The 18,463-nt window shown below is 46.3% G+C and overlaps 1 protein-coding gene across 3 annotated transcripts in view; it reads left to right on the top strand.

Annotated features, from left to right (window-relative positions):
- Positions 1 to 18,463, top strand: part of LOC125706633 (granule associated Rac and RHOG effector protein 1-like) — a 30,377-nt gene that overhangs the window by 1,829 nt on the left and 10,085 nt on the right. For 2 of the 3 annotated variants that reach the window (XM_048973388.1, XM_048973389.1), the window contains exons 2-4: positions 8,804 to 10,381; positions 16,081 to 16,278; positions 17,961 to 18,101. In XM_048973388.1, the coding sequence (XP_048829345.1) occupies positions 9,890 to 10,381; positions 16,081 to 16,278; positions 17,961 to 18,101 (831 nt within the window). In that variant the 5' untranslated portion in view covers positions 8,804 to 9,889. Of the gene's footprint in view, positions 1 to 8,182; positions 8,241 to 8,803; positions 10,382 to 16,080; positions 16,279 to 17,960; positions 18,102 to 18,463 lie in introns of all 3 variants that reach the window. The other variant, XM_048973390.1, reaches the window with a different exon arrangement.

The following is an 18,463-nucleotide window of genomic DNA, read 5'->3' as shown; positions in this document are numbered from 1 at the left end:
ATGCCAGTAGGCTAACCAGAAATAAGACTTGGGGCTTAATAAATCAGAAGTAATTTATTCAGCACAGGAGAACCATCCATCCATCCATTTTCTAAACCACTTATCCTACGACTGAGTCGCGGGGGGCCTGGAGCCTATCCTGGAAGCAATGGGCACGAGGCAGGGAACAACCCAGGATGGGGGGCCAGCCCATTGCAGGGCACACTCACACACACCATTCACTCACACATGCACACCTACGGGCAATTTAGTAACTCCAATTAGCCTCAGCATGTTTTCAGCATGAAACCGGAGTACCCGGAGGAAACCCCACGACGACATGGGGAGAACATGCAAACTCCACACACATGTAGCCCAGGCAGAGACTCGAACCCGGGTCCCAGAGGTGTGAGGCAGCAGTGCTAGCCACTGCACCACCATGCCGCCCCCCACAGGAAAACCAGTTCCGGTGAATTTTGAGAGATGTCTGGGTTCCTGTACCCATGGTCCACATGTTGTTCTCTGTGATGACAGAAACACGGGACTAGTGATGCCTGTTAAATTTTGTACCATGGCTCTGTTGCTATGGAAATCGGCACAGTCCACCACCATATTCCTGCGGGACATAGGCCTGAGTGCTGTCTCTTCTAGTGGGCTAATTCAGATGCTCTTGTTGACACACATACACACAGGCATACAATGCATTTATTTAATGTAGTGTGTGTTTATACAGTTTATACATGTCATTGGTCTTAGCGATTCAGTAATTGAGAAGCAGTATTGCAGATGGATGTCTATGTACATGTACTTTAAAAGGCTTAGTGAACCCCCCCCCCCCCCAAATCATGTATTTCAATGCTCTATATTAGTGTCAACATGTCTTTTCTCCTTATGTCCCCTCAACGCCATTTAGCCTTTAATACGGGAATCTTCAGTCCTTTGTCTCTGTGGAAACGGTGTTAACTTCAACTGCAGTTTTATCGCGATTTTAATGTTCTGTCGGAGTTTTGTTGTACATCAATGGCTGTCTGTTCAGGTGCAATTGGTAAATGGTAAAATGATCCTTCTGAACCCGATGAAACAGATGTGTAGTTGGCTGTTTGTTGGAACGGGCAGAAGGAGATTCTGAAGTGGTGCTTGAGGTTCGTAGCCTTCGATGTTGCTTTAACTTATTGGACCTATTGCTATGCAGATAAGAGTAGTGACGTTAATGTGAACGGCAGTGGCTCATTCCGAATTTGACTATGCGGCCTGGAGTGATATTTTGTCAGAGATGGCAAAGATCCCTCCACTGATTGGTGAGGTTTTCTGAGCTGATGTCAGGTCCCAGTGGACCGTAGCTTATAGTAAGCCCGGTTTTTCTGTCCCCCTGTGTTCTGTCTGGCTATCTGCTTCCTGCATGTTTATGCCCCATGAGGATTGTGTGAGGCAGCATGTGTCCTATGAGCAGAAATAACCCAGGCAAGTGAAATGCCGCCGTAAGTGTAGCTGTACCTGTGTTAGCACTTTCGCACAGCTTAAATACGCTTTGATGAACACGGGCTGAATCAGCACTTATTTCTTCTGGGTTTAATGGCTGGGATTATGCAGCTGTTTGATTTAGTTTATTAACTGGCACAGAGATTTGGTTGTTCTGCTAGACATTTTTACGGTGTTTACAAGGCTTTTTTGTGATATGCTAGGGTGGTGTGCAGCCCAGTGAGTTTGGGGTGTCTGTGTCCAGAAGGTTGTGGGTTTGAATCTTATGGATGGCAGAGTTGTCATATCACTGTTGGGCCCTTGAGCAAGGCCCTTAATCCCTACTGTTCGAGGGGTGCTGGCTGGCCCTGCTCTCAGACCCCAGACTTTCCTCACTTTGCGTGATGCTTTGGACAGAAGTGTCTCCTAGTTAATGTAACTGAATGAATGACTTACATCATTCTTGTTCCTTCCCTCCCACCATGTTCTTGCTCCACCCCATGACTATTTTGATGAAGCAAATTATGAAAAAAAAATAGCACCACCCTGGTCCTGATTTGCATTCCTTTGGATGCGTTTGTAGGTCAAGGCTTCAGAAAGACAGCAGCTCGTTATAATTCTCAGAAACAACAAACCACGAGACGACCTTGGATTTTGCCACCTTTTACTTTTGAATCTTCCCCCTTGTGTGCTGTGCTTAGATGAAAGATTTTGTGAAAAGCTTGATAGGTGGTGTACGGTCTCCGCCTTTCATGAAATCTATCATTAATAATCTATATTGATCTGATCATGAACTTGGAGCTGGGAAAATATTTAAGCTGCAATAGCAGCTTTCTCTAACTTTCCCACCTCTGTTTTCCAGCTGTGTGAATTGCTGACTGACAACATGGATGACCTTTGCTGGACCTCCTGATGAGGAGCTGTATGCTGCTCTGGAGGGCTTCCAGAGCTGAATGTGGGTCCACAGGATTAAGCTTACTTGGGTGTGACTTCTGTTGACCCCTCGTTTCCGTGACCTACTTTGATAGAAATAGGTGGATCTTACCCAGGCAGCTTTTCCTCGTTTGTCTCGCCGGTTTGACGGTCAGTGGACTGCAGTGGTATCTAATGAGAACAGTTATGAAGGCCATTGAGGTCCCTTCCCCATTGATTAGACGCAGGGCTGTGTATAAATGTTTAAATATAATGTGCGTGTGTGTGTGTGTGTGTGTGTGTGTGTGTGTGTGTGTGTGTGTGTGTATAATACACATATGAGGACGGCCTGGTGGCTCAATGGGTAACATCACCGCCTTGCTCCTTCAGGTTGGCTATTGAAATCCTGCCTACACTCTGTGTGTGTGTGTGTGTGTGTGTGTGTGTGTGTGTGTGTGTGTGTGTGTGTGTGTGTGTGTGTGTGTGTGTGTGTGTGTGTGTGTGTGTGTGTGTGTGTGTGTGTGTGTGTGTGTGTGTGTGTGTGTGTGTGTGTGTGGAGTTTGCATGTGTCCTCTAGGTTTCTCTAGGTTCTCCAGTGTCTTCCTACAGTTCAGGGACATGGATTTAGGCTGCTTGGCATCCTAATAGATGTACCTAGGACTGGAATCCTATGTAGGGTGTACCCCAGCTTTTTCCCCCCGTACTTCCTGGGATAGGCTCCAGGCCCTCGTCTGGTATTTTTGTAGTATTAAAAATAAATCATCCGTTGCTTCTCCCATTACCAATGATTCTAGGAAATCATGCGTGGAACGCTGACCTAATTCATATTTGCCAGACATTTTTGTTGTTGGTCTTGCATATAAGATGTAATACCTGTGTTGTGATGTCCTGGCTGACTGCGTTAGCAAAAAAAAAAAAAATGATGCTGATGTTGGTCGCCACGGCGGCAGCGAAGATGCGGTGTCCCGCGGTAATGGGCTGGGAGGAAGTGGAGCGTGACGAGCTGCTGCTGCCGTGGCGTCACTGCGAGGGTGTGCAGTAGTGCCACCGCCGCTTGGGTTTCCAGGGAAACTAGCTCTGCATCCTGCCGGCGCTTAGCTCCTGGTCGCTCTCTTGCTTGTGGATTTTCATGTATGGTAGTGAGAGCTGCCCGGCATTCCTCATCCACAATACTGGACAGAATGTATTGCTCTGGTGGGGTCCTAGTTGGCTATCAAAGTTATGTATCTCAAAAAAAAAAAAAAAAACCGTCTGCATGCTATGCATATTTTGTGTTTCTTGCTTTGATCAAATTGAGAGCTGGTTGAGTCTCAGTTGTGCCTGAAGGGTCACTAGCTCTGGTTTTATGAGGTTTTTCTTGTTGTGTTTTGCAGCAGCTACTTGTTGAACTTTGGTAGTATACAGTAGTATGACTGGCCTCAGAAAACTGCTTAGTCTGTGACCATATTAGGGATAAAGAAAAGACAGAAAGGACCGATGTCAGATTTTAAAAGCATTGGACCTCGGGAAACTGCTTTTTAAGCGTCAGGGTTCGCACTCCCTGTGGTGATGCTGTGTTTTCCCTACTTGTCGTATAAAATGATTATTTCTCACATTTGTTCATGCTAAAAATAAAGCAAGCAGCAGCAACCAGTCAGTGGGAGCGAGAGCCCGGCACATAACTCCCACAGGTGGCGAAACGTGAGCCGGGCTCGCTGTCGGCTTGTAGACTCCTTGGCTCTCTCACTGGTTCTCCTGTTACCCAGGCCTGGAGTCTGACAGTTCGCTGCCCAGTGAGTAACGCGGCCGGAGAGCCTCCACTGCACATGCTGATCCCCTGTCAAATCGCTGTGTTTAGCACCAGCTTCTGTATCCGCTGTGGCAACATTTTCTGATCAAAACACGTCATGTTTGTTCCCCTTCCTCTGGTGCCTGTTTAAAGTAGGACCCTAATATTTCGCCATGAGTGATAACAGGCTTTGACTGGGGTGTTTCCCTTTTGGCAGTGATGTATATATGTCGTTGCACCCCCCGGATACAGATTCATGATATCAGTGTAACGGGGTTGTTGTTTACCTTGACAAAGCTCCCCCTCCCCCATCTTGCTGTTGTGTAGCCGCCTGGTTGGTATGTGGCACTGCTTGAGAATGCCAAAAGTTTAACCAGATTACCAGAACAAATATGGTACTCATTTGGTGCTGGGCAGTTTTGAGTCTGCAGTATGTGTTTTTTTCCCCCCCCTTTTAATCTGTTAAATTTATCTGAAGCACACGCTTGTCAGAGATTTCACCCTCCAGTGCCAAGTGTACATGTGTCCACACTAGCATTAGGTGTGATCGCCATGCCGACTGGGGAGGCGTGAGAGAGAGCATGCAGCAGGTTCTTCGCTCTCAGGAATAGGGACTGGGCAGCAGAAGTGCTTCTGGGAAACGGGTGCTTGCTGCACTTGTGTTACCACTTGGCTCGACCTCTGACCTTTTCGCTTCTGTTTAAACCCCTCACGGCTACAGGTGACACATGCGCTGCACTGCCCCGATACATGTGGCGCTGGTTTGAATTGCGCCGTATGAATCGCAGGAAGGACTCCCCAAAATTGAATGGTGAAACCATTTGTCCATGAACAAGACTTTTCTTTGTTCTCTAGGCAGTATGTGTTTTGGCTTTTTGTGTGAGGTGAGGCAGAGCTTGAACATATATGAAACTAAAATTAGAACTACGCCATTGAAGACAAGACAGAAGCTACAAAACATCACCATTGTATCAAACCCCTTTCACTTATGAATAAAAAGGGGCTCACTGTTGAGAGATGCATCTCTTATGGTCTTCCTTTTTTAACCTTTTGGGTCATATGGAGAACTTTTCACACCCCTGCACAACATTTCTCAGGCAAGTGGGTGACATTTAAATGCTAATGCCAATACTGTATATGTTTAAAAAGGGCATAACCAAACCTGGAATAAAGGAAAAACACGCAAAGCATTGTAACGACTACAGTCATTACAATGATTATTTTTCTGTGTGTTTAGAAAGGTGATCACTTATTTATGGAAAGAGAGGCTTACATTGTAAGGAATCTCATCTCTCTGGGGTTTATTAAAGGGGTGGACTCATTCTACCCTTTGTTTGAGATCCTCCAGAGTGCTTAAAACTTAATTACCTTGGCAGCGCAAAGTATTCTGCCTTCACTGTAATTTGACATGAACTTTTGGCTCAGTCCGCAATTTTCCACTACTTCACAACGAGCCACTTGCATGCCGTAATCGGGACAGAGCTCTGAGGTCCGGGTGATGGTTTTCCTTAAGGTTCATGCCAGAGTCGGGGTAAAGACGTTAAATTTAACTGGCTTCATCGCAATTGCCAAAGCTTGTACGGTTCAGGGAGGACATAACTGCACACCATTTTGGCAATTATGTTTTGTTTTTATAAAAAGCCATTTGTGTTTTTAGGTCAGTGTTCCTATGTCAATGAATGAATAAGCTCACCTGCTTTTGCTCTCTTTCTGTCTGTCAGTTTTCAATGCACAGTGAAGGGAAAGCATTCCATTGCTTTACTAGCAACAGATGTCCAGGGCTGTTTTTAATTAGATTTTTGTATTTTTTTTCTCCTCTGTTAAATCTAAAAAAATAATAATAATGTGCAGCAGCTGTTTGCCCACGGAGGCTGAAATAGGAAATGTGTGGTGTAATGTGCAGAGCCTGAGCCGTGATTGGGCCGTGGGCTCCCGTGAGAGTGGGGCCCGGGACCCCGGCTCCACTCGGCGGCGAGTTTCCCTGTCGTCCTCATTCCAGAGAACACCCTGTAAAAAAAAAATAAATAAAAATAAATAAATAAATAAATAAAAATTCCTGCTGCCTGTGCGACGGTCAAATGGCTCATATTTGCTTTGCCGGCTCAGTTTAGTGTCTGTGGCAAGGCTCTCCCTGGGGTGGATGTCAGCTGGTCTCCGCGTAAACAGACATCCAGGTTAGTCTCTGCGGTTGTTTACACTGGTGGGTGGACTTTATCTACAGCCCGGTGTCCGTAGTGTGTGAAGAAAGCAGTCGTCATGGTGGGGTATACAGAGGGCACACATACCCTGCCTTTAGGGGGCGCCGAGAACAGACAAGGTGTGAAATACAAAAGCTGCTGACCTGTATCAGCCGTAAGAAGTTCCTTGTCTAGTCCTTGCATATGGAATCCTTGCTGCCATGCTTCTAAAAAAATCAGTTTTGGTTCATATAAAAGCATCCGTATAAATGGTGGTGTTACGATGGTGGACCTGGCTGGTCGGATAAGCCTCTATTGGGAATGGAAGGATAGGGGGTGATGTTTGTAGTTAAGGTAGCCCGTGACATCTTGTTTCAGCAATACACATTTAATGGGCCAGGATGTATAAATACATAAACATTCAGAGTCACAGCTGTTGTCAGATGATGGTTCAGTCCTACTCATCCTAAGGTAGATTGAAATAGGATATTAATCTCCTAGCATGCTTTCTCATCCATCAACTTTACGGCGATGGTGTTTGATATGTGTTTTTTTTTTTTTTTTTGTTTTGGGAGGATGTTTTGTAATAGGCGCCAGAAAATATGCTCTAGGGAACTGATCTAAACAGGCCCCCGCTCCAAGTATAGCAGCTGAGCTGCGGACGACGACAGCAGCTGCGCTAACTTTAGCCGCGAGCGTGCTCTGCAGAAGAGGGACACTGAGGCGGCCTGGCGGGGGGCCAGGTTGGGCCTCAGGCCTGCGTCTCTGGGACATGTGTGTGTTTGGGTGCGTGGAGCATCGCGGGGCAAAGCCGCCTGAGTCACGGCGGTATCAATACTGGCCCAGTTTTCTCCTCTGCCTGACCCCACAGAAAAGTGACGCCATTCATAGACTGGTGACATAATGAAGGACACTGGATTTAGGCTTGAATGGCGAAGCCAATTTCTGATGCTTAACTGGAGCATTTATTGGTGGGGGGGAGTGGGGGAGAGAATTAAGTCTTTCTCCAGGTGGTTTGAGCTTCACCATCCTGTGAAATAGTGCATGGATGGTTTACCGAGTTTGCGTTGGATGTCTGTCAGCCCTGATCGTGTAGTTAGTCTGCCTGTAATATGACTGGGATGAATATGGTGACATTGGTGTATTCCAAGTTGGATCCTGTAGCGAATGAATGGAGTAACTGGAATGTTTTGCAAACACACTTTATAATCTGCTGCCATGTCTCTCAGTTTCAGGCATCATAGACTGCATGGCAGGAGGGTCGTCGGCGCGAACTCTGATTATTCCTGTATTGCTTTTTGATTTTTTGTTTTAGCTTGTTTATGTAGGAGAGGAGCATGTCTGGCTTTTTAGCTTGTTTTGAGTATTTTGAATTACCCCTTCAGTTTGACGGTGTACATTAGAAAGGACGATAGGCTAGACTGTGCTCTGCTCAAAATCTTGCACCTTACGTTCGCAGCTCAAAAATGAGCCAGGTGTCTTGCTGTTAATAATGGGGGGGGGGAAGCAGCTGTATTTTTAGTCTTAAAGTTTTTATTGTTTACGTTTACCTAGGAAAACTTGTATAATCTAAAATTGCTAGGTTATTATTATTATTATTATTAACAGTGTTGTAGTTGATGTAAATAGTCCTTAAGTCCGGTGGATTTCCATGTCTCTTGTCCTACGGCCTTTTTCCAGTGTGCTACTTTTAAAACAGGCTGACCTTTCTTTCTATTCCCATTTTTCTGCTGAGCCGCAAGAGTCTGTTGTCAGTAGGGAAAGCGGTGTCCTCTCCATAGTGTGAAAAGCCAGGCGCTTCCACCGGGCGCCTATTATAATTCGGCTGCGTTGACAACATTGCTGTGGTCACTTTGACTCCATGAAAGTTATTATTTCCCTTCTGCAGCTGGGCTGGGCAGCAGGAAATGGAGCAGAATCCCTCTCTGTGCCGGGAGTCGTCGAAGGTCAGAGGAACTCTGGAGTAATGCAGAGTGACTGTGACTCGCTGGAGGCCGAGTGCCTGTCGGCGGCTAGTTCAGCTGGAGGGGTCCCATTAGCCAAAACTGTTAGGGATTTTTTTTTCTGTATTCCTGTGTTGTTTTTTTTCCATGGTTTATTTCTCCTTCGTTTGGCACATTATGAAACCTTTAGGTCTTCCACTCGCATTTCTAATTGGTGTAATTAGCTTTGACATTTCCGTTGGTCATTGTTAGGCATATAAAGCCGCCTGTTGTCCTGCATGGTGAGCAAAGCCTGTTTTTGTGAATGTACTTTCTGGCGGCAGGTGCCTTTGTGAACCACTAAGGCTCGCTTTAATCTCACTCAGCCGGCAAAGTCAGGCTCGCTTCTGATGTGCTGCTTGTGCTTTTCCTGCTGTGTAAATAAGAAGGTGTAGTGTGAATGTGAATCAGCTTATTTACTCAACCTGACAAACACGGGAAAATAAATATCTGACAAAATGTTAACAAATATTTCTCTTTTTTTCCCTCTCTCTCTTTCCTATCCACCCCTTCCTTCTCTCCTCCAGGAAATGACCTAGAGGCCTTACCGGCATGTTTTTGCTTGGTTGCCTCGGACTACAATCGCGCAGGAGCTTGGTCCGGGAGTGGCCCATGTTTCCGCAGTGACGCCACCGACTACCTCTGAGTGGAGCGGGGGCCCCCATGCAGACGGAGGCGGGTTTTTTTTTTAATAAGCATCCACCCTGCACCCCTCACAGCGTTCAAGACACGCTGCAGGGAGCCTGTTCTCTGCGACACGTGAAAAGGATCACCGACAAGCCAGGCTTCGTCGGCCCCCTGGCTGACGAGGAGAAGCTCCGTACCGCGAGGCTGAGCTCGTGGGGGTGGGGGGACACGCCAGGTGCTTGGATCCCCCACCTGTTTTGCTCTGCCAGCCATTTGTTTGACTTGGTGTTAAAGTTTATCCCTGTTTTGTTCCCCTGCTGTTGACCGGTGCTGTGCGTCTTTTTTTCCTTCTGCATCTTGTGTCCAGCTTTTGAAGATTTGTTTTTGTGGTAAAGGCTATTTATTTATTTTTTTTTTTGCCAAATTTTAGTGCATTTGCGTAGAGGAAGGGGAAAAAAACAAAAAGACACCAGCAAGAGAGAGCCTCTGTCTTGAGCAGAAGTACAGAGACGGCCGAAACATCAAAGTACTCCTTGGTCTGAGGGACTTGGAAGGAGAGACTGCTTAAGGAGGGACCGCTTCCAGCTTCTGCTGTGCCGTATTTGGCGTCCTGCATTCTCCAGCTGCTCCCTCCGGCCTCCTGCGGCTGGCGGGTTTCTCAGCGGTTAGGAGAGAAATGGTGGGGATGCACATTCTGCCTGATCTGCTCCCCCTGGTCCTGTAGATACCATCTGCAGCTGGACTGCACAAAAAACCCCCACAAAATCAGGCTCCCGTCGGCCGACGTGCCCCATCTCTCTCGCTCCCTCTAGGTTGGTGACGGACCCGTGAAGATGTCCCTCAGTCGTTTTCCCCTTCAGCTGTCTTTGTTCTTAACTTAGAAAGTTCCGGGTTGGCCGAAGGAGCCCAGAGGCAGGTCCACAGTTGTTGCAGCACGGAGAAATCGATAGAGCAGCTGAGAGCTAGCTGAAGACAGACCTGCACCTATGTATTGTTGTAGTGCACAAGAGAACAAAATGGACTACAAGCGACGCTTTCTGCTTGGCGGGTCCAAGCAGAAGGTGCCGCAGTATCAGATGCCAGAGTTGGGCCGGGGCCTTGGCGTGCCCCTGGGCTCCTCCTGCTCCGCCCCCTCCTCCGGTACCCCCGGGGGTGGCTATGGCCACTCCCCTCCCCTCGGCAGCTCCGGCGGCAGCGCTGTGGCGGACATCCAGCAGGGCATCTCCAAGTACCTGGACGCGCTCAACGCCTTCTGCCGTGCCAGCTCCCTGCTCACCGAGCTCTTCTGTGGTGTGTTCCGGAATTCCCGCTACGCCAAAGCAGCTATGCAAATGAGGGACGTGCAGGACCACGTCATGGAGGCGGCTGGCCGGCTCACAGCAGCAATAAAGCCTGAGATCGCCAAGATGCTGATGGAGCTGAGTGCCGGCGCGGCCAGCTTCAGAGACCAGAGTGACTTCAGCCAGCAGGATGTGGAGGTAGGAGTCTTCGCCTTCCTTGCTCTTGGCAGCGACAAGCAGCTTCTAGCCATGCCTACCACAATCTAAGACGGGGCTTCCCAAAGTGGGAGTGAGGAGACACTGGGGCGGGGCAGCAGGGCGAGAGTTTGTTTATAAAAACTGGGTAAAATCTACTTTGAGTGACCCTCCCCCCCCCTCGCCGCCAATTGGCAAAATTAGGAGTTGCGGGCTGCAAAGTTTGGGAACCCACACTGTAAGGCAGTGTTTCCCAATCCAGTCCTCGCAGATCCCCAGACAATATGGGAGCAGAAATGTGGACCATCTGTGGGTCCCAAAGGACCGGGCTTGGAAACACTGACCTAAGGTACTACTTATAACATTATAGAAAGGTGAATGGTATGAATATCTGATATCTAAATGTCCATTTAGTACCGAAAAGCCGCAATAGAATCCAGCTGCAGAGCTCCAAAGCTCCATGATTCACTGCTCTGCTGAAGGAACCAGTCAAGTTATGTATTTATGTCACATGATTTGGAAAAAGGAAATTGTATTTGACTTTGGAGCTCCAGTGAAAAGCTAATCGAGTTATGCATTTATGTTGCATTAATTTATCTTATGTGGTTTGAGTGTGGTTTGGAGTTTAAATTAAACGTGGTTTGACTGTTAACTAAATAATGAGCAGTTTTAAAAAGCGGGAGGAAAAAATAAGCAGTTTCAAAGTTAGTATCTTTTCAAAACAATGTAAATGTTATGTTATTGTACCACAAAAATTTCCACTTAATGCAGATTATCGTAAGGTTACATTAGGGTGTTGTAAAAAACACTTGTTTATTTTGTTGCTTCAATTTTTTTTCTTTACTTCTTAGGCATGGTTGTGTATCATGACGGTTTCAAAAAATATCATCCCCGTAGAGTATATTTCTGTTGGAACAAAAATTTTATGGTTTATAACGGACTATACTTCTGGCAGCTTTTATTTTGATAGCAAATTCTCTTTCCTTCAGTGATGTTATATGATGTGTGCAATGAAAATTGAAGTCGAAACGTGATTGGCTCATCAACTGAGAGACCTGTGCAATATTGTGTATTTTAATTGGTTCCACTAGTGGAGCTGTGGACAACTGATCTGGACCCTTTTCAAAAGCCGGCGTCTGGACAGATATTTTCACCCATAATCTGAAGCCCTGGTGATTGTTGCGCACGCGCCATATATTCACGATTATATTGCGCTGTGATATCGTGCAGCCCTAGTGGTAGCAAAAAAAGGAACAAGAACAGCACCCCCACATCATTTCTGAATAATTTTATTGCACAAACGTGCTCGAAAGGCTCGAGGAAGTCCCTGTTTACCTAGCAGCACTGGGAATGGATCGGTTATCGCTGTCCTTGTTCGAAGTGACGGTCTGACATGCTGCGTATTTAAAGAGCCACACACAATAAAACAGCTTAAATGAACCCTTGGGGTCTGTGTGTATGATGTCATGGCGACATGGGAAAAACAGAGCTGGGGGGAGTTAGTGCCTAAAGTGCTCTGTGCCTGCAACACGAGTCCCCCCCCCCCACTCCGCCTTCTGTGCCAGTCGGCTCATTCCTTCAAATCAGTGTCATATTTCATGATTCTTTGTCTGTGCTCCCTTCCTGCTCTTTTGAAAGCTCAGTCTTGCTATACAGTTTGTATGCCTTTGGAGGACGGAAAATGAGCTGGTAACGCGCTATGCCGCGGCAGCCAGGACTCTGCGGGCGCACAAAGGCCGGCGTGGAAAGTCCACACACTTGCTGGCAGAACGGTGCCCGAGGAATGCTGCAATGCACCTTTCCATGAAGAAATTGCTTGTTTCTCCAGCCCGCAGTGTGGCTTGGCCGGAGCCACTCTCTGCCATGCCCCCTGTCCCCACCAATCCAGGTTTCTTTAGCCCACCCCGTGCTTGGAGCTCATGTAAAGAATGCTAGTTTCAGCTTGTCTCGGCCAAGTTTTGCGTCTTGAGCAAGAAAATCCCTTCCGCAGCGATCCTGTTCATTGTCCCTTTTGGAATTTTACTCCCCCACAGCCTGTGAAGTCCATACCGACCCCCACCACTCCCCAGTGTATTCATTTCACGTGTCTGAATTTTCTCATGGAGCACTAGGGACTGATTGTTAAAGATCCTGATAGAGCAGGCTTCGTAATGGCTGTCAGTTCCATTACAATGTTTTATATCCCCTCAGTGCACGTAGGAAGGTATTTTGACATGTGTATCACGAATAAACCTGGATTGCATAAAATGGCCTCAGATTTCAGGCAATGCTGGAATGCTCTGCAAGTTTTTCCACTCCTGTTTCCGGCTTCCACTAAGAAGCGGAGAGGTTCATCTGAAGTCTGAAATAAAAACGCACGGAGAGTATCTGTGGAATGCCATCATGGTGTTGGCCATTTATTAGCGAGCTAGCTGCTGACTGCTATCGAAGAGCATCCGTTAATAAAAAGAAACAGAAATGGCTGCATGATCAGCACCCCGTGTGAGTGGAGCTGCTTGCTTTGGTTTGGGCACCTGACAGCTTCAGCCAGCAACAAGAGACGTGCCGGTACGAGTGATGTGGAGTTCCACCTGAGAAGTTGTGGTGTTTTCTGAGCATATCTGGAATACATTATACAGCTCCACCAACTAGATTAAATAACGTCCGTCTTTGTCTTAAAATATGTCTTTTAAAGGTGAATGGAAAAACAATAGAAAGAGGCGCACGTAAGTTCTTTGGGAATATCTTGTATTTTCGGTTAGAAGGGAGGCATTTGAGTATAATGTAACTGTAATTTCCATGTTACACCCTAAGGCAACATAAGACCATGCAACTGTCCATGACTACTTGCAGCAATAGTTTTAGTATTTTAGCAATATCTAGCTTGGAGGTTAAACTGAGGTTGTGAATGTTGGTAGACCTAGGACCCTGTCAACACTGGGGGTTAACATATAAACAGGAGCTATGTTATGTCAATGCCACTGGAGATGAATGTTAAAATTGGATCTACGGGAGAAATATTTCCGACCGAATGTGGTGTAATATGCCTGGAGTCCGATATACCGAGTGTCACTCTTTGATCTTTCCACCTGCACCCCTGAAACAAAGGGGTTGCTCTTCCACGTTGCGCTTCCCTTGGTGCGGAATAAGCCACGCCCATCCTGAATGTACTTATTGTCAGCTGGGGTATAAGGATCTTACTTCTTGGGGTTGACTTCTCTGGGTGCTTTTCAGATAGCAGAGAAGTGTTTCGAGTGATCGTATGTCACTGAATTCATCAGGTCTGTGTCCTTTTAAGTTTCCCTGTAAGTTTAGAGTCACAGACTTTGTCAGGAATTGGTTAAAAATAACTCGGACTTGTTGCCAGTCTGACAAAGGCACTCGTCATCATATGTGTGGATCCCTAATGTAACCACTGGGTAGATTTCAAAGTATTACTGCAGTTTCTGTGGGTGTCAAACGTGGCAGTGGATGCAACCCTCATGGGCCGCTGTTTACTGAGCCTCACCGTATGGCATCTTTTTTAACCTTGATCTGCAAGTCGGATTTGGCACATGACCTATTACACAACATAAGAACTATTCAGGAAAAAGGTTACGGACCGTCACCCTCCGCAATCATGTGACTGCCCCTGTCACTGGAAAATGACTCATTCAAAACAGTGGGCTAATCTGGGAGAGGTGGACTTCCTAGTTATACCCTTGAAGCCTTTATCTTTGTTAGCGGTGCCTGTAAGAACTCTGTTTCTTCTGGAAATAAACGTGTGTTTGTGTTCCATTCCTCTCCATCCACATGAATAGTTTTTCTGGCTGTAGGTGTACTTTGAATAACTATCTGATTTAATCGCACCAGGGGTGTTTTGCCTGAAATGTGTAACAGCATTTTGTGAAAGCGGGTGTTTTGTCTGGCTCTCTCTTTGATGTATTGTTTGCTGTGTTTCCCCTGTGTAGCTGAGTGTAATATCAGACTGGGGTGGTCTGCAGATGGAGGTAATTGCCAGGGTTAGTGGGTATTCACTTTCTCTTCATTCCCTTTCCCATATCTGAGGACATATCAGTTTAATATATACAGTGCCTTCAGTTTGTGAAAACATGCATTTTTCAAATTTAACACATTTTAAACTTTTTTTTTTTCCTTAAATAATACTATGGCATAGCTATGCCGTTCATGTTATTCTGACTCTCGCCACATAATAAGATAGGCTTCGGCATATAAGGAGTCATTTTAAAACTGCATCTTTCGAATTCATGAAAAGCAGGACCCTAATACGACACAAAGGACACCAGACCCGGGCGAATCAGGTTTGGTATAATTCTGTTCCGCACATACTGAAGGTGCAGACTGCATAGTTTGGTCTCTGATTACCACAATTTGCACATCATGCAGAGAACTTTGAACAAACACAGTGGGTTTTCCTTTCCTCTCTGAGTCAGTGTGGTGCCCTTATACTCTGTGTTAAGGGTTTGTGTATGTGTTTGCATTGGGTGTATCTGTGTCTTCTGTCGGCTATGGTGGGGGAGACCCTCTCAGGGATACTGTTGAGTTATGTTTCCATATAAAAGTGAAAATTAAGACTAAAGCGTTTGTTCTGTTCAGATGGTAAGTGAACTTTACTATACTTAGTTTAACAAACCATGCTCAGATGGTGCAAGATAGGAAATATTTATTTGGTTTAAATTGGTTTATTCATTTAACAAAGGCCTGTAGTTACTTATGTGGCTTTGTTAACTTGGCTATGGGGGTAAGTACCAGAGCATGGAATGGGGGTGTAAAGGTGCCCTGTTAAATTATGTACATCAGTGTTTCTGAGCCCGGTCCTCTGGAACCCCCAGACAGTCCATGATTTTGAGCTGGGAGGGAACAAATACTTGGGTCGTCTTTGTCGGTCGTCGAGTACCGGGGAGAGAAACCCTGATGTCCATTCAGAGTTAGAAGTGGTGAAGCAAATGAAGAAACCGAAGTAAGCAGTCGTTACATTCTCCCTCATCTTGTTCCGTTTCTCCTGCATCAGTGTTGGTTTACAGCCATTGAAGAATGCTGAGGCAGAGTCCTACATGCTGTAGTAGAAAAAAATGCTGCTTCACAGCTTGGAAAATGTAAACTCGAGGAACCCACTTCTACCATGTGATGGAGATCTGAACTTAGCATTTCAGGTGAATCTTGCAGTGGAAGAGGGAACAGGAGCACCTCATTTTGCAGTGTTCCTGAATGTCCAAAAGTCCAAAAATGACCCCTTGAATAAATAGCTGTCTTTCTGACTGTGCTGCCCTTCCACTTCTGATTTAGGGTAGATTCTTAAAGCCAGGCTTAGAGGAGGTTTCCAAATGAAGGGGAGCTTTCCTGCAGCGCCCCCATCAGTCCTCTCTATTAAGTGCGCAATGGGAGCTGGCTTTGCCTTAGATGGAGTTTTTTAGGACAGTGTGAATCATCCAGGTCTTTCCCTCTCTCATTCCTTTAAATGGTAGCTGGAGAAATCATGCACAGATACTTCCACAAATGCTGTTTTGGGATCAGTAAGTGGTACTTTTCTATAATGCACACTTTGAATTAAAGAAGTATTGTATGGGTGATATTTAATGTGAATAAATTAGCATTTTATGATAGTACAAAAATGTCAGTCTCTTGTCTAACACCCAGTATAAGTAGCTTGCTGTGCTTGGTAACCTAAGTGTGGTGTGGTGCCCGTGTCACCACGGTAACGGCGGCCTTGTGTTCCTGCGCAGGTGCTGAGCCGGTGTTTTCTGAGGGTCATGCAAGTGCACTTCCAGTTCCTGTCACAGGCCTTGCAGAAGGGGCAGCCAGTGGCTCAGTCCTGCCTGGTGGAGGCCCTGGCGCAGGCCCAGGAGCTACACGGCAGCACCCCTGTCGGGCCCCTGTCTGAGCAGGAGGAGGCCTCGCGCTCCTGGAGAGCTGCAGCAGCGGTATGTGGTCGCATCCCATGATAAACGTGGAGATTTAGTATCATCACTGTGCTCTTTTTGTTTTTATGAACTTTTTGCCTTTCAAGTCAGGTGACTTTTTATCATTATACCATTTACATACAATAGTATCAGATAACATTCCAACACCCCCCCCCCATGACTATGCAGATAGCAAGAGACAAAAAGAGAATCTGTAATAATTTTACAAAAACACGTTCTGGTGCAAGTCAAGGAGGTTGAGCTCTAGTCTAATTAAATAAGTGGAGTTCTGCCAATCAATTTAGGTATGCGTGTGCCTATATTTTGTAAGAATGTAACATATACTGTTCAGTGAGCCAGTGATGCATCTACTGTGAATGTGGTAAACTTGCAGTCAGGGAGATCTGGCCAATGAGCGAGCTTCCTCTGTCAGATTGCATCTCTTAATCCCCTCCCTCATCCAGCATCATTCTAGCACATCATCGAGTCATCGATGAGTCATCATGTCAGCAGTTGTCATTTTCTGGACAATGTATAATAGTTACATAAAGTTTCCAGGGCATTAATATTTGTATTTTTAATGTCTTGTGTGTGGTTTAGAAATGGTGCTTACCCACAGTGGGTGGGTGGGTGAGTGAGTGGGTGGGCCCCATTCAATCAATCAGTTGACCCATCAATCCATTCCTGGAGGTAATTTTGGAAAGTCAATATACACACAATGCCCAGGTGTGTATCACAGAACACTAAAATAAATATAACAGTATCCATAAATCGGTAATAAATAGTACTGTGGCCTGCACCAGGCAGGGGCGTGGTATTTTAGGCTCAGGTAAGTGGTAAATGAGCCAGTAAGGTGTTAAGTATCCTTACTGGCCTGGGGGAGAAGCTGTTAATGAAGCTGGCAGAACTTGCTTGGATTTATTACCACACGATCTCACGTTGCTGTTATACCCAACACAGCACTGCACACGGGCACTTTTTAAATGGCTCCATTTCTTTTTCGGTTCCGTTTCTCACTGATTTGCCTACAGCTGACTATTTCTATCTTCTTTTACGGAAGTCTGTTTCAGATTATTTGCCATTTTGAAATTTCCTGTTGTTTCCTTTAAGCTCCCTGCTATTAGAGACCTGGTTATACATGCAATTCGCTCATCAGATTTATTGTTCTGATTATTACGGAGTTTCACTTCCCCTGGCCGATAAATCGTAGCAGTTTTGTGTCCCACAGCTAGTATGCTAAACGTGCTCGTATGCTATCGCTTTCCAGTTGGGGCGGTTTCTGTAGGCGTCAAGCTGTTGGCCAGTTGAGTCCTTTCATCTGCTCGCTCTGACAGGTTGGCTGTCAGTCGGGGGCCTTTGTTGGAGGGAAGCACAGCTAAACTGCGGTCCCACCATCCTACATTACCAGTAAATCCCTTTCTTTTTCTGGCCCGAAAAGGACAAAAGCACGGGGCTTTCCTGGTACCCCATACCCACTCTCACTGTTCATGCTAAGTGGCAAATCCCTGCTAGTTGGAGCGCCCTCCTGCCCTTACTGACGTGCTGTAGAAACATTCGCACGCTGCTGTCAGCCTCTCCATTGAGGTGGGGCAATATTCAGATCAGTGTAACCTCCCCGCACGCATGGTAGCTGAGGCATTGGGTGGGTCACCAGCGATGAGACTGTAGGATGACCCTATGTGACCATTGATCATATTCCTCAGGTCACAGGTCGCCTGAGGGAAAGGGGGCGCGACGGCTCCCTGCCGGGCCTGGAGGTGCGGCAGCTCTTCTGCTCCCTTAACACCACCATCCCTGAGCACCAGCTGAAAGAGCTCAATGTGAAGATTGACAGTGCGTTACAGGTAGGCCGCAGGTGGAACCTGAACCTGTCCAGCTGGGCTTCATCTCCTGAAGTGAATCTCAATACCAAGAATGCAAAGATCAAACTTTTGGTCTTGGAACAACTGGTCTTGCTAACTTGTCTCCCTAGAGTGATCTCTAGGCACAGTCATTCATGGCATTTGTCTCATTCTACGAGGATGCAACCGATGTATCCTTGATATTTGCGGTGGAGCAAGACCGATATATGGGGATTTTTACCATCCTCTGTACTTCTGATGCTTAGTGTTGGAAATGGTCCTCAGCAATAGATGGGTACACAAAAACAGGAGTACAGTCAAGTACACATATTAAAATTCACCCCCAGTTTGGTGTGTGGTGTGTG

The sequence above is a fragment of the Brienomyrus brachyistius genome, chromosome 13 (genome assembly GCF_023856365.1).
Source record: "Brienomyrus brachyistius isolate T26 chromosome 13, BBRACH_0.4, whole genome shotgun sequence".
NCBI classification, from domain to species: Eukaryota; Metazoa; Chordata; class Actinopteri; order Osteoglossiformes; family Mormyridae; genus Brienomyrus; species Brienomyrus brachyistius.
Note: the sequence above shows the minus strand (reverse complement) of the source record. Positions and strands in the feature narration are given on the sequence as shown.